At 29.1% G+C, this 17155-nt stretch overlaps 1 protein-coding gene across 1 annotated transcript; it reads left to right on the top strand.

The window, feature by feature from the left end:
• The first annotated feature begins 4718 nt into the window (after nucleotides 1-4718).
• Nucleotides 4719-11951, top strand: LOC140776542 (large ribosomal subunit protein uL1-like). The gene is made up of 6 exons (XM_073120279.1): nucleotides 4719-4775; nucleotides 4862-4922; nucleotides 6095-6314; nucleotides 6744-6909; nucleotides 10784-10989; nucleotides 11714-11951. Exons 2-6 carry the CDS (start codon nucleotides 4918-4920, stop codon nucleotides 11765-11767), a joined length of 651 nt encoding a protein of 216 aa, XP_072976380.1. The 5' UTR covers nucleotides 4719-4775; nucleotides 4862-4917; the 3' UTR covers nucleotides 11768-11951.
• Nucleotides 11952-17155: the final 5204 nt, after the last annotated feature.

The following is a 17155-nucleotide window of genomic DNA, read 5'->3' on the forward strand; positions in this document are numbered from 1 at the left end:
TAAATAACTTAAATAAGAAACTTTACCTGAATTCATAGAAGTTTCATGAATCAATTCAATCTTTTAAGAAATCACCAACCGTCCTCGTAAGCACAGGACTCGTCTCTAATGGTAAAAGACTCCTTTTATCAAAACACTATAATAGATCTTTCAAGACTTTAAGATATTGCTATTGAGAAATTCTCTCCATATTTTCTTATAAATCTCTCTTCTCTCTCTTAGATGGTGTAAAAGGAAAAAAAAAACAACAAATCTTGTATATATATGAATAACCTTTCAGATTCTGTCTTTACATTATCTTGTGCTTTGGGGACCAATCCGTTCAAATATTAATCTCTTAAAATTATGAAAGTTGACTAAATTGATCATTTTATTTGTAAATCTCATAATCAATACATCAATAATTATACTTTTGTCCAAATAGGTTTACACATATATGAACTGCACCCTAATGAATACATAGAATGTCAAATAATCCTTAATCCAAATTGATCACTTTAGTAAGACAATCATATATAACAGTATGCAATTCATAATTATATTACATATTTGCTCGTTGGATACTATGATCCAACAATCTCCCACTTAGGCAATATGTTAAACCTTTTAATTATGCATTGCTTAGATCTTATGCATGCGCAAACTTTTTTGTTAATTTTATGTATTCCTAAACAAATTATGTCCATCAATTATATTAACAAAGAATCAAAGTAGTTTTTATTGTATTTATTCGTAACTTAACTAATAATGATCACATTACTGATATAAATGAATGACATGATTCATGATGTGGATGTGTAACATAGAAATTTCACAAAAATATAATGATGATTAATATACTTTTGTGTAAGGAGGAGTATATTGGTCCTTTGGGCATGATTATGAAATCGAATATAGAGTGTAAGGCATGCATAACGATCTAATATAATTATGATATTTAGAAATGACATTGATGATTAAAATATTAAGAAATGTATTGATTTTTATTATTTTTTAATATTTATGTTTATCAAATAGTTGTCCTGCATCATATATTATTATATTGAAAATTGTCTAAACTCGATCATGATTAACATGCATCATATGTTATAATATTTAATAATATTATTTATAAACATATATATATATATTGAGGATGTATTTATATGCTCATTCATACATTATCCCATATATATTTTACTTTCTATTTGACATCCTTAATTTAGAGTAATATTTATTCACTAAGTTTTTTAACTTATGTCTTCCCTTATTTTTATAATTTTCAAATATCTGGTACATGATAACAAAACGAAGTACCATGAATCAATATTGCATAGTAAAGATGATATAAGTTAGGAGTTAGATGATAAAGATGATAGTGATATAGAAATTAAGTTATACTAAAATTATATTTTTGTATCTTACTATATGAGACTATGATTTATATAATAGTGACATTATACATGTTGGGATATATTTTTATTCAACTAAAAGTCAAAGCAAAGTCATAATTGCCTCAAATAGGTATTACGTCAAAACAATTAATGCTTCAATTGATAGCTCTTCCACGAAAGAAGAAACTAGAGGATAAAGCTCAAATACTTTTTTGTTGTGATGAATGCTAATTTTGTAAAATAATAAATTATATTTGGAATAATTTAGAATATGTAGAATAATAAATTTTATAAATTCTGAATTTTGCAATTAATAATTATGAACGTTGAAAATAAAAGTTATAGATTAAATAACTATTAACTATATATTCTTAAACACTAACTAAAAATTCTAGAAATAATAACTCTAAATACACTCTGTTATAAATAATATAACTTATTTTATTAAACTAATTCTATATATAATGACTAACAACGAATTTCATAAATACTAATTCTGGACAATGGAATACGAATTCCTCTAACACAACTTGCAAAATGCCATAGTAAAGTACACATGTCCTGCAACATAAAAAATAAATATTATACAATACTTGTAAATATGAGTTCTAAACAATAGATATAAGGTATTAAAAATATATCGATAAAATATATATATACAAATTTAAAATTTTAGCTAGAGAGTTTTACTTTAGTGTATGCTTATGATTGTATATTTTAGTAAATCTAAGAATAAATTATAGACAGCATATATTAGGAATATGAAAATATATCTATGAAATTCGGAATTATGGCTATCAAATTCATAAATACATCTATGGAATATAAAACTAACATTTTACATAATCTAAAAATATAGAAATATCTTTAATTATATTAACTCAGTTTATATGTAAAATCATAGACTATTACGGATCAGATTTGGATCGATTAGAACGTAAGCAAATTATGAAGTTTTAGTTGGTGGTAGCCACATAAGATAAGATTCTAATAGCTTTGGTTTTATATCAATCGAATGTCTGGATAAAAATAGATAACTAAAATAGTAAAGTCAAAATGTGGTAGAACGATAAATATTCGATGTTGTGACAGTCGTTGGAGGGTGGTGGACAGCCAAAAGTGGTGGTGGACGATCGTAGGGTAGGGTGGCTACTGGAGGTGATGGTGGCTATGGGTTAGAGGTAGAATTAGAGTTTCTAACTTAGATTTACTCATAGAAAAATAAACGGTTATGATTAACTTAATTCGACTCTTAGATAGATTATTTTACTCTTAATCCTAAGATAAACTCGAGAATAAAATAATTTTTTAATACTTATATGCCCGATGAATAAACAAAGAAGCCTAGCCTCTTTATAAAGGTAAGGTATAATAAGTCATTCTTCAACTTAGCCCTAAAGACTTATACAACTTAAATTAGGACTTGCCTTAGAGGTTTATATGACTTAATTGAATTTATCTTAGTGACTTCAATTGATTTAATTAAACTTGTCTTAGTAGCTTACATGATTTAACTATATTTGCTTTAAGGGCTTACATAAGTATGAACTAATTAAAATATAAATAGACGATTCAACTTAACTCGACTTAACCCACATTGTTAGATTATAATATGGGACGCCATATGTTACAAAAGGAGCCATGCCCTCTATTTTGGATCAAAAATTATTTTTTTCGAACTTTGTTTTGTATCACTACTTCTCGTTATTCTCTTGACTAAACTAAAATAGTAAATATTATTAATAGAATAATAAAATAGCTTATTCGGTCATATTTCTGTTAAATTTATTAAATAAATATGTATATAGAGATTAGTAATATAATATAAAAGTTTAGATGGATAAGATATTTTTTTATTAAAACTAGTAACAATTTTAAATTAAAATAACATGAAATCTTTAATTTTGGATATAAAACACGTAATCACTAAAATTTAGTCAAAAAGTTTAGGGAGAGATACATAATAATTCAAAATAAAGTTCAGCAGATAAAAGTGATCACTTTTGAAATTTTTTTTCTAATTTAAGAATACAACTCCATTTTAAAATAATAGCTAAAAATTATAATAATGAATATAAATACTATTCATCAAAATTATATTTTATATTGCACGTACTAATCTAATTATTAATTTACTCTTAATTTGACTAAAAGTTTGCCTTCAATGTCACATCATAATTTATTATTATTTTTATTTATTTCAAACATTTTATTAAAATTTATCACTTCTTTCTTATCTCTTTTAAATATTATATCAATGTCTCGTCATAATTCATCACTCTAATTATATATATGATATGATATGTTTGTAATATAATGTTACTAAATATGATAGTATTGTATTTAATTAGACATACGATAGTAAAGACAATGTAAGATAAGAGTTAGGTGATATAAGTGATAATTATATATAAATTGAGTTATAGTAAAATTATATTATTGTCTCTTACTATATGAGACAATGATTTATATAATAGTGACATTACGTATATTGGAATATATTTTTACTAAAATGAGCGGTGATAACTAATCTAATGCTCACTAAGTAACTGACACTTTTCTCTCATATCCTTTTCTTGTGCATCATAAAATCATATCCATAATCTAATATTTATAATATTTTTTATTTTGGACTAAATATATAAAATTCAACTTAAACAATATGAATGTTATAATTTAATATTCCATGGAAGTATGTATTTTTTATAAAGTATTAATATTATTATTATTAAATATTATTTAAATATAATTATTTAAAGTATAATATTAATAACCAATATGTTATCAAATTAAATATTTATTCAAAGATAAAACACTATATTTACTAGTATTAATCTAACTAGATCTTTCTTTTTCTTAATAGTAAAATAAAAAATTTGGAAAAATAAATAAATACGTATAAGTTTACATATTTTAATGCTATTAACGATCTCATGTTTTAAGATAAAATATAAAATATATGTAATTTTCTAAATCACACATTATATTTTATTAATTTTGTGATTCCCAATCCATCTTTGAGTATTTTATAATTGACTATAACTCAATTACTAAAATACTTACACTGCCCTGATCTCCTCTCTATTTTTCACTATTTTCTTCATCTTCTCCGACCATCTCCACTTGTAGAATATATTAATATTTATCATTTATTCCATTAATCTTGAGGTATTTAAGTAATTTTCTCCACCTATACATTCTCTATTCTATATATGCGAAGGAGTCCTAATTCCTAAATAGGGGCAAAATATTTTTAACCATTATAAATTTCATAAGAGAAAAGGATACGTTTGTCATTATAATAAAAGAGCTGAGTGATTAAGTCCTTTCCCAAGTTTAGGGTTTATAGCTACCGCCGTATCACACATCGAAAACCCTCTCAGAAAGGTTGCTCTCTTCCTGGTAAGTGTCGCGTCCTCCACCTCGATGTGATCTCAACTTCGTTCATTTTTTATGATTTCTGTATTCTTATTATGATTGGTTTGAAGCCAAGGAGAAGTAAGAAAAGGATAATCCAAGGAGCTTCTTAGTAGTAGAGGAACCAATGAGGTATTGGATCTTATTTGTTGTCACTTTACAGAATCCTATTTTTATTATATTTCCGATTGATCTTTTTGTTGGTAGATCTGACTGTACGTAGTTACTTGCTAGGTATTGACAGTTTAAAATAATGATTGATTGGAGAAGGAGCTGGCATTCCCTCTAAATTAACTATCTAGTTGCATTTACTAGCTTGATTGATTCCTAAAGAATGTATTAGTTGTCTATCTCATGATTTTATGGTTTATTGTTGCTATTGTGAAAGTAATAACGCTGATGGAGGCACATTTTGCAGTCTGATTGGATTGCAAAAATGACCTTATTGATTGATCCTGAAAGAATTTATCACTGATTAAGTAATATGATTATTCAAATGCTCATATCTGTCTCACTACATAGTTGTTTTCACTCTTTAAGTTGATAAGCAAGCATTGTCACTGTTTTCTTTTAATAAATATGATTTATCTGACGAGGGATTTATTTAGGTGTAGCTTTCTTTAATATGATGCCAAAACATGGTACTTATGTTTCCGCTATCATTAGAATGTGAGTAACATGAAACATGATTATCATGTTTGTATTTCCTTTCATGGTAATTAATATGCTTCTTAACACCCTGTTTGGAATCTCCAAATTGGTGGAATCTAATTGATATGGAATTTCATGTTCTCCAAATTCGTTGTTTGGACCACTAAGTAATGAGATTTGAATGGATTTCAATACATGTTGTGAAATCCGATGATTTGAGGTTGGATTTGGATAGAATCTAGTTGTCACTTAAGTTACTTTTTTCAAATCTCAAAACTAACCCTGTAACCCTTATCTGGTTACATTCTTTTTATAGCCCATGGGTATAATAGAAAAGGAACGCAATGAAATGAATTCCTACCCCGTTCCAAACAACAAGATTAGATGAATTTCATTTCAATTTCATTATTTTTCTAAACAGCAGAATTCATTTCCAAATGAAATTAATTGAATTCTATCCGAATGAAGTCAAATGAATTATAGCTCTAATTGGTTCCAAACATATCCTAATTTTTCTGAAATGTTTTTGCTAGTCAGATGCGCCTTCATTGCTTATAGAAGTAGAAATTGAGGATATACTGCAGGAGTTTCAGTAGTTCAATAGAGTGGAACATTAATTCTAGTGGTTAAATAGCTGGTTTTTGTCTTTGTAGCAAGCTGCAGAGTGATGTGTTAAAAGAGGCTATCTCTCAGATTGCTAATGATTCAAGGGAGAAAAAGCGCAAGTTCACGGAGACCATCGAGTTGCAGATTGGGCTAAAAAATTATGACCCACAGAAGGATAAGCGTTTCAGTGGTTCTGTGAAGTTGCCTCATATTCCACGTCCAAAGATGAAGGTTTGCATGCTTGGCGATGCTCAACATGTGGGAGAGGTAATATGACTTGTAATTACATTAGCTGTTAAACTTTTTCTTTTATGCTAAGTTCTTATACTTCCTTTGTGGAGAACTGGACATTCATCGTTGCACCATATAAGACTGAATAAGAACAAAGGCACGTTGTGTTTCATTTGCTCTTCTATATGTCCAGTGTTGCAACAACTTCCTTTGTTGTATTCGTCCCAACATGAAGAATATTCTGCCCATTAGATTATTTTATGTTGGTCGGGTTCCTTTTCATTATTTTCTTAAACCTCACTATAGAAGATGTGCAAGAATGAGAAATATGAGTTACCATGTCCTTGTTGTCTTTTGTATGAGTCTGCTCAATCTGAAGGATAACTAATTGTAACTTAATAGATTTTGTTAATCATTCTTTGCATATACGTATATGATTTACAGAAAGAGCTCTGAGTTTTGCAGGCTGAGAAAATTGGATTGGATTACATGGACATTGAAGGGCTTAAGAAAATGAACAAAAATAAGAAGCTGGTCAAGAAGCTTGCAAAAAAGTATCATGCTTTTCTGGCATCAGAGGCTATTATTAAGCAAATTCCTCGACTTCTTGGACCTGGTCTTAACAAGGCAGGCAAGAACCTCTTTTCCTTGGTTTTAGTTATAGTTGAGTTGTGATTTGACATTTCTCTTAGTTTTAATATAACGATTGTATTTTGAAGTTGTAGTATGTTAGATTAAGCCTACTAAAAGTTAATCCATTATTGTGACTTGAATCTTACTTTAAATTCACGCCAATTAAATAAACTTTCTCACCAATCTGCAACACATTGATTCACATTCTGTGTTGGAAATGATTTCTAGTTGTGATACTAATTTAAACCTGATATATGGGGATTTGTATTAAGAATTGTCAATAGACTCCATTCTGAAGTTACTCATTCTTTTCTTAGAAGATAACAGAGCAGTGATATCATTCTTAATTATATGTATCTCAGTTCTCTTGAATCTAATTGTGATATTAATTTAAACTTGGTATATAGGGATTCATATTAACAAGTTTCAATAGATTCCGTTCTGAAGTTACTCATTCTTTTCTTAGAGGATAATAAAGCAGTAACATTCTTAATTATATGTATCTCATTTCTCTTGAATCTATATTCTTCTTAATTTTTATTTAATTGTTTCAAGTATCAATTTTTCTCTAAAACGATATAGTATAATTTTTTCATATGGTTCTAAGCTATTATATTTATCCTTAATAAACACTTTCTTTATAAATGTATAATCAATGATCACTTTCTTTATAAATGTATAATCAATGATGGCTGTGTCGATCAGCATGGGGTGTGCCAGTTGGTAATTACCGTGCCAACGGCGTACGGGCACGTGGCACAAGGGGTGCTACACAACACCCCTCCTAGTTGCGATCTGCTTCTTGTCGAGCTTTCGTCACCATCGACCTTGCCGCTACCATTGCCCGTCATGATGGAGAGCTCCGTCGATGAAGGCGTCGTTGCGTCCCATGCGGGGATGCCTTCATCTCCGACAGTGAGCGATGGCGGTGAGCGGCGATGACAAGGTCGAAGAGTGAACCGTTGCTAGTCTCCCTCCTCTTTTTCTCTCTCTTTCTTGCGGCACGACCATCCATGTGTATATAGATTTTAGGCTCACATATTTGCATGTCAACTGTCTCCCAATGGGTTTAGGGATACATGTCTTTTCAGTTGGCAATGCATAACCCTCATGAGCTCCATATTTTGTAACCAGCAACCTTTACAACCTTGTGCATTTGTCAATTAGTTATTTGTCCTGAGCCGAAATCGCTAGTTTCATGTGTCTCATAGGTCAATTTGTCCAATTTTGCACAAAGAAAATGAAAATTGTGAAAGGTGTTTAATTAAGAAGAGGATGGTTTGTACTTCTATGCTCAAAAGGTAAATCGAGCTGAGCCGAGCTAGAGTCAGCTTGCTTGAGCTCGACTCGAATAGGCTCGATAGATAATATGTGAGATGATATATATATATTGAAATAAATGTATAAATGTCATATAGCATAGTTAGCTAAAACAACTTCTATTGACCCAGCTGACCTGGGTTTAAATCTTATCCTATACCATTCCTTCTCTATTTTTTTTTCCATAGAGACTCTTAAATGTTTAGTCCCATATCGAAAATTGGGTAATGTAGATATGCCTTTATAATTATCTTTCCCTTAAAATGCAATGAAATTAGTTGCTAGATTAGCCTAATATAACACTTAGATTTTAGATCGAGCCGCTAGCCCACGTAAGCCCATTAGGCCCACGAGCCATCTAGCCGAGCTCGAGCTCGAGCTGAGTTAAGCTTTTTAAGCTTGAATTGAGCTCGAGCTCAAGTTGAGTTGAGTTTTTCCACCTCTTGAGCGGAGCCGAGCTGGGCCCAGCCCAGCTCATTTACACCCCCTAATTATGCTATTGAGTCATAGATTACTTCGAGGGCCTGTTTAGTTAGGTGGAATAATGCCTTATTTCGGAATAAAGCCTATTATTGTGGAATAAACATGTCAAACACGGGATAGGGTTTTGGAATAGGAAAATGGAATAAACACCTCTTATTTTGGATATTATTATTTTTTTGGAATAACTCACCCCATTTATTCCAAAATCTAAATAACTCATTTGCCTCTTGATAATATATTGGAATATGGTGATATATTATGGTATAGATTCAAGTTGAACAATGTACTTTGACTATAATATACTTGGTAATATATTTGTAGTAAAAAATATTTTGATATGAGATGCCTATTTATGATGCTATTTGTGATGATATTTATATTATGTAAATTGTGATGAATTAATAAAACATTTATTGGGCAAAGAATTGTAAAAATAACCATGTGAAGATAATAGAATAGTTGTTAAATAAAATTTATATTTAATTTTAAATCTATTCCTATCTTTCTTAATAAAAAGAAAAGAAATAAAAATGTTTACTTACATTAACGTACGAAAGGACAATAAGTTCAGTTTGATCATTTTTATTCATTGTTTCAATTATTACAACTAAATACTAACTTACCCCATATTTTTATTCCAGTGCTAATCCCTATTTTGGCAACCAAATATCAAATTGTAACTGGGGTATTTTTTTCCTAAATGAGTTCTTATTTTTATTCAATTCTAATTTTTCTTTATTCCGCGACCAAACAAGCTCCTATATAAATTTTTTGGTATAATGCACTATTAAAATTTCTATATATGCTCTATGTAAAGGCCCAAATACAAAGAGTGAAGGTACGACAACGCTTTTTAAAGCCCAAAGGCTAGGTTGGTAGCTAGGACTTCGATTCTTTCTTGCTTTTTTGATCTATGGAACCTTGTGGATCGTTTTTCTTGCCCTAAGATGAGCCTTGACCACTCTCTATGAGAGCTAGACCATGAAATCAAGGAATCTCAGCACACTCAAGAAAAGCCTAAGCTCGGGCTGAGATCGTGTTGGATTAACTCCGACCCGACACACTATTAGACCCTATTTGGATTTGATTCGGGTAAAAAATTCTTACCTGACTCGGATATGTATACGGGTAGGATTTTTGAAAACAAATTTGGATACAGATTCAAATATAGGTCAGATAAGAATTTTTGGATATAGATATCAAATATCTGTTTATCCGCATATCAAATAGTGAATATTTATATTGTTATTAATGATGTGTTCTATATTGTTTATAGAGATTGATTTTGCTAAACTTATATGTATTTGACATGTAAATAATTTTTTTTTGAAACTCAATATGTTGTGTTAATTGTCTCCAAAAGAAATGTCATAATTCGTTTAAAATTTATTTTGCATCTATTTAAAATTCGATCCTTTATCCGAAAATTATCCGATTCATATACAAAAATTATCCGTATCCATTAGTTAGAATATGGTTTTAAGTTTTGCTATTCGCCCAATATCCGTATCTGAACTAAAAATATAGATCCGCATATGGGTTGAGTATTATTCGATATTTTTTCACCCTAATCAGATATGATAGCAAGATAGGCCCTTAAGAGAGTGAGATTACTGCCTTGTTGTATCCCTATTCCCAATTTTATGGAATCCTCCAATTGTGGAATCATACTGCAACCAAAAACCTTTGGGATCAAAAGAGTTGTGATATGAACTGTTATATGAAATGCACTTGCTCGATGAGGATCCTTTTTTTTTTTTGTGAGGAATTTCAAATATTACCCTTATATGATATATAATTAGTTTTAATTTTTTATATATTAAAAATGCTAGACTGCCAAGACACCTGCATATGCGTTTGTATACTGCCTAAGCGCTATGCAGTATGGTGACCACCCGCATTCTATGGGTGTGTTTCAATACATTGGTTTTTATCCTATGTGAAGCAAACTTTTATGTAGTAATAGTGTTCTCATCTTGTTTTCTTTCAGGGCATCTTTTGTGGTCTGCATTTTAACCATTTCAATCATCATTTTGATGACCTACTTTGTTATATTATTTGAAACATAGGCAAGTTCCCTACATTGGTTTCACATCAGGAATCATTAGAGGCCAAGGTCAATGAGACCAAGGCAATGGTGAAGTTTCAATTGAAGAAGGTTCTCTGCATGGGAGTTGCTGTTGGGAATTGCGCAATGGAGGAGAAACAGATCCAGCAAAATGTGCAACTCAGTGTCAACTTCCTCGTGTCTTTGCTGAAAAAGAATTGGCAAAATGTAAGTTTGGTTCCGTCTTTCAGTTCATTATGATTTCTGGTAGTTACAACGTAGTTGCTTGAATCAGATTTTTTACCCCTTAGTGTGCTGTGTAGGTTAGTGATGTACAGAGAGATTGGGATGCTTTTGGGTATTATTACTATGATATAATTTCTTCATGTTTTTATTAATTTATATTTAACCAATTCATGGTTGTCCGCGAGGCGAAAAAAAAAGGGAACTATGACCATTTTGTATTAGACCGGTTGGATACTTCACTATGAGTTTCCATTGAGATTATACAAGCTGGAAGGTCACTTTCACGATTCATTTGCATTCCCTTTTCATCGTAATGGCTTTCATTAATCAATATTTGACTTGTTTTCCAAAGTTCTCACCAGATTGTCATTTGCTGTAAAAAAAAGAAAGAATTTTCCTTTTTGAAGGGGATAATGCTGATTTGGTTCGTGATCCTAATTCCTCTTTCAGTATATATGAGTTCTAAGTTTTCATTTTAATTGTTTATATTTTTCTCATATCCAAATCTAACTTGGCCGTGCCTATGAAGTTTTTTATAACATACAGTGAATCGAAAACTGATCTCGTTCCCATTGTCAAAATATCTCTTTTGAAATCCTGGGCACTTGCGCAACTTTAGACTAGTATAACTTGTTTTTAGTGAATATCTCTATTTGTTAACATGGAAAATTCCATGAATATACCTAACTTTATTTTCATGATCCAGGTAAGATGCTTGTACCTGAAGAGCACTATGGGCAAGCCATATCGTGTGTTTTAAGAAGCTCTGCTCCATTTGATAGTTTCAAGAGTTCAGAGAGGAACATTCGAGCTGTTTATTTTGACTGTTGAGGGTGTTTGGTCATTTTTCCTGTGTCAAAATTTCTTTTCATCAAATGTCAGAGATTGGTGTAGTTTATTTATTTTTTTGCTTCTGGACATGTTCAATTTTATCAATTTCATCACATCTGTCTATTAGTATAATACTAGGGCATATCAAACCGGGCAGCATTTACCAGAGAAATATTTGATGATCATATTTTCAGATGGAGTATATTAGTTTTAAGAGTTAAATATATTTTATCTTCACATACTTATGCTTAAAATTATTTTAATTTTTATATATTAAAAAGTCTTAAATTAGTTAAAAATACAACTAAAGAGAGATTGTTAGTTTTTCTATTCAAATTAATTGAGCTAGCGTAAAAAATTAAATAGCGAGCTAAATTTTTTTAATAAATAAAAATATAATTTTTTCTATAATTTTTACTCTTCAAAAATATTTATATGTTTTCTTCTCTTATGTTTTCACCAATGAAGTTTCAAAGTTGTGTTAACTAGCCACCTATATCATAAGTATTATTAAACCTAGGTTTTTATGAAGTTTAGTTGTTAGGTTGAATCTACAAAGAAAATGAAGATGTGTTAAGCAAAATTTAGATTAAAAATTTTTTGTCTACACAAAGCACTTTGGTCATTAAAAAATTAACAGTTTTATTTTAGTCATAAGTACAAAGATTTGCTTGAGATTTTTTAAAGTACGATAGAGTGATTTTAGGTATAAGTATAAGAGGCAAACTATATTTAACCCTACGTTCAACTTTTTGAATGAAAAATATTCGCCCACAAATATTGTTTTTGTAATGAAATATCAAAATTTAAATGTCTTAATTTTTGAAAATTTATAATTAAAAAAACACAAATTAAATAATTTTGTTAAAAATATCAAACTACAATTTAAAAAGCAAGTCAAAATAATCTCTTTTATCATTGTATAATAGCCAGGTAGGCATGATTGTAAGCAAATAGAAAAATATGAATACATGCCACTGTCCAAACTTTACAACATAAATAAATATATCTTATCATATTCAAGTTAATAAAAATGCAAAAGAGATCTTTGTAAATGTTAAACTTTTTTAGAATAAAAAATCTTACACTTTGCTTAGAAATGAAACAATATCATATCATATAATATTGTTATGCAATTAAATATATTAGCTAATGATGTTTAATCTAATACAACAATTGTAATGATTATGAGTTTTTTAAATTTGTGTAAAATGAATTAATAATGATGACAATAAAATAGTAATGGCGGCTCGGTACTATCCCACAACCTCTTTTAATCACTCATTTTGGACCCAATTGTCACAAAAGACAAGTGGATGTTTAAAATAGATGTTTAAAATGTTTAAAATCTTACACTTTGCTTAGAAATGAAACAATATCATATCATATAATATTGTTATGCAATTAAATATATTAGCTAATGATGTTTAATCTAATACAACAATTGTAATGATTATGAGTTTTTTAAATTTGTGTAAAATGAATTAATAATGATGACAATAAAATAGTAATGGCGGCTCGGTACTATCCCACAACCTCTTTTAATCACTCATTTTGGACCCAATTGTCACAAAAGACAAGTGGATGTTTAAAATAGTTGTAACTCATCCCAAAAAAGTATTGTAAAAGCAATCCAAGAACAAATGTGGAGTATCTTTCGAGTTTTTGTGTCACTGAGATAAAAAAGTCATAGGTAATAGGGAGAGCAACAATATAAGTACAGGTTCTTGGATTAACTTTTGTCACAATTTGAATGTTCTAAATAGTCCAATTGCATGTTAACTAAGCAGAGAGGGCAGGAAGGCATGCTAAATTGAGTAGGCCATAACTATACTATTATGGTTATCAATCTAAAATCACTCATCATGGATCAAATTAATATGCAAATGGATAGCAAGAATAATATATCAACAAAAAAAAAAAAGAATTATAGGATTGAACCACAAATTTAAGCGCTCATGATTTCATACACCATTGCAAATAAGTTTGATGACTCTTTTAGCACATAGATTACAATCCATATTGAAGTAGGTTGGTTTTAAGGCCAATGGATTCCTAGTTCCTTGGATAAAATATAAAATTAAAGAAAGAGGATATATATATATATATATATATATATATATATATATAAAGAGGCGCTACTTTGTTTTAATATAAATAAGTAGAAATCTTTGAGATTGTGGTGAGGAAGGTGGGGAAAAATTAGTTTTTTGTTGTCGTCAAGAATGAAATGTGAGAAATTTACCAACGGAGAAAGTATTTCTGAGAATGAAGGGTATATAGAGGTTAGGTGAAAGTTTAGAATTTTCTTTTTTTGCAAACAAGAAATACTTTAACATTAAGCAAATGAATGACTTAAGTTTACTAGAATAAAAATATTTAAACTTTTAAGGGTTGTTTAGTTGAATGCATTTCTAGGTGCTCATTAATATATGCAGTATTTAACTCAAAAGTTATTATTTAGTTTAAAGCATCCAATCCAAAATGTAGCATTTTAAAACAATTAATTAGACAGATGTAACATTTTGACACCAACTTGATCAAAGTGGATGTTAAAAGACTGCATCTGGCTAAGCCCTCACTTGTATCTCTTAATACCAAACCTAGTTACTTTCATCTCCAAGCTCGACGCATCTCACTTCTCCCGTTTTCATCACCAATCCAACCTTAATCGATCTCTCATCTCTTCTCATTTCAACCCTTAACCCAAACCCATATAGTCTCTTCTCTTAATTTTACTAGATTCACTCTATTTTCCACCACCGCCATTGTTCTTCGTCCCTCTTATTGTTATTGCTATAATAACTGTTGTCTACTTGAATTTTTTGTTTAATTAAAGAGAACGAAGGAATTTAGTCATTTGGGTTTTACTTATTTTGCTTTTATTTGCTCTATTCTCTTATAATCTCTATTTAACTTTGATGGTAGTGGTTGTTGGAGAGCAATGGGTTTGGTGGGATTAGTGTTAGTGGTGGTGGTGAGTAGTGGGATTTTTATTTAATTAAAGATAAGAAGGGGATTTGGGTACTTGTATTTTATTTTATTTTCTATTCTCTTTTTGTGCTTAATTTGTTTGTTTATTTAAATTCCATTACATACTTTGACTTCCTTATTCTTCTTGTGTCTTCCTTTCTCCTGTTTGATGATATTATTTTATCTACAAAAGAGTTGTAAAATTTGAATGTTTAATTTTACTCTGAATACTCTACTATTTTTTCCATTAGATTTCAAGACCAATTCTAAAAAAGTTTCACATGATTTTTGTTGGACTTCATGCATGAATCATTTCTTTCTTGACTTTATAACCGATCAAACTAAAGGGAGCCTAAAATATGAGATTAGATTTAGAATTACTTGAATTATAGCTGAAGCAAAAGAAATATGCTAGAAATTTAATAGTAATAGAAAGAAACATTCAGTACCATTTAAGACATTTGTTAAATACGTGAAAACGTATCAAGAAATTTAAAGAACTAAGTGGCATAGGGTGGGATGATAAGGAGAAAAAAAATAGTTATGAAAAAAAGAGTATGAAATATATATAGATGTATTTACATAAATTATTAGTTTTAAAATTACTTACTTTTATGTGATGTTTATCTTATAATGCAATATCTTAAAGTATAGGAAATAGTAAAGATGGGCGTTTATTTAACAAGCCTATTGAAGATTATGATTTGTTAGCTATTGTTTGTGACAATAATTATGTCATCGACTATTTTGATAAGCAACTATCAGATCCACTTAGTAGAGGATTAGAGAGCAGTAATATTCTTATTAATGATGAACCTATTGGAATTCTTTCAAAGCCTAATGAAGCTTATGCTAAAAAATTATATAGCATGGAAAATGAATCGATACAATCCGATTTCTCCGAAAAGAGCAAGGATTTGAAGAAATTTACATATGCTGAAGTAGATATAATGAAAAATATCGTAACATAAATTAAAAAAGTTATTATTGTTCTTGATAACTCAAAATTAATGTATTTTGCTGATGATCTACATTGAAGTAATGAAGCTAAAATAGAAAGGGTATACATGCTATATCTGTCTATAACTATTTGCTTGAAAAAGATATACATGCTATAAGATTTTTAATTAAATCAGTAAAATATAGAAAGTTGTGACTTGTTATAATTGTCATACCAAATTTTTTTTGAAAAAAAAAAAGCTTGTGTGAATGATAATTTTAAGATGCTACGAGAATTTATTTTGTTCAACACAGGACATGAGTTGCAACGATCTACTTTCTTCAATTACGCGGATATTTTTCTTTTTTTTTTGTTTTTATTAGGAAGCTGTTTATCTTAAGATGATTCTATTGAGTCAAGAGTTTTGATGTGTCTGTAAGGGCTTATATTAATACAGTACATATCTCCAAAGCAATTTATAGCTATTTTATTTTATAATATTTTTTTTTATGGAGTAGTATGTGTTTTATGTTCTAAGATAGTTTACAAAAATTTATATAATTATAATGTTAAAAATAATATTATGAAATACAACAAACCAAATACTTGTTTACCAAATATATTATTATGAAATACAACAAACCAAATATGTGTTTAACAAATATAGAATTATGAAAAATAATTAACCAAATAATTTATTTATTTGTTTAGATACAATATCTAGAAAAAAATATTATTTCTTAATACATATGTACTTATAAATATAAGAAATTAAATAATCTTTGCACTTTTAAAGATGCTTAAAATCTAAGCAACTTTATAATTAGTCTCCAATTTACTGTTACATTGAACACTTTCTTTTTTATGGGAAATAAAACCTTAAAAATATAAATAGTTTAGACCGATTATTAAAAATTAAAAAAAATCTATATATAGCGCATCTCAAGCTATTAGAAGTTTGGGCTGTAAGTCTAAAGAAAAAGTAAAATGACTTTAAACACTATTATACATCAACTTATTGTCATCTAATTCAATTGGATTTTGTCAAAATTGGTTAAATAGGCTTTTATTTCTTTTTCCATTTTTTTCTCTAATTAGTTGAGTAGTCAAAATTCAAAATTGAGAATCCCAATTTAAATCACAAACTCGATAACAAAAATATCAGGGAAATAAGTCAACAAAATATATTATATCAAGCCAAAGACACAAAAAGGATATTACAAAGCACACAGGCTACGTAATAACATAGGCACAAAAAAAAAGATTTTTACATATCACATCCTATATTTTATTGATTTTATGATTCATATCCTATCTTTGAGAATTTTATAACTCGACCCATTCTTTTTCCCTATAATTCTTATTTAATATCCTGACGCTATTTTGACTAACTAATGTCGACCA

This window comes from Typha angustifolia, chromosome 14, assembly GCF_048772165.1.
Source record: "Typha angustifolia cultivar Huaian chromosome 14, ASM4877216v1, whole genome shotgun sequence".
Lineage (NCBI taxonomy): Eukaryota > Viridiplantae > Streptophyta > Magnoliopsida > Poales > Typhaceae > Typha > Typha angustifolia.

What these genes read in the sequence shown, in the direction of transcription:
- LOC140776542 (XM_073120279.1), top strand. An exon ending in ACCTGGTCTTAACAAGGCAG is followed by an intron (nt 6,910 to 10,783) that starts GCAAGAACCTCT and finishes TTTGAAACATAG; the next exon opens with GCAAGTTCCCTACATTGGTT. An exon ending in TGAAAAAGAATTGGCAAAAT is followed by an intron (nt 10,990 to 11,713) that starts GTAAGTTTGGTT and finishes TTCATGATCCAG; the next exon opens with GTAAGATGCTTGTACCTGAA.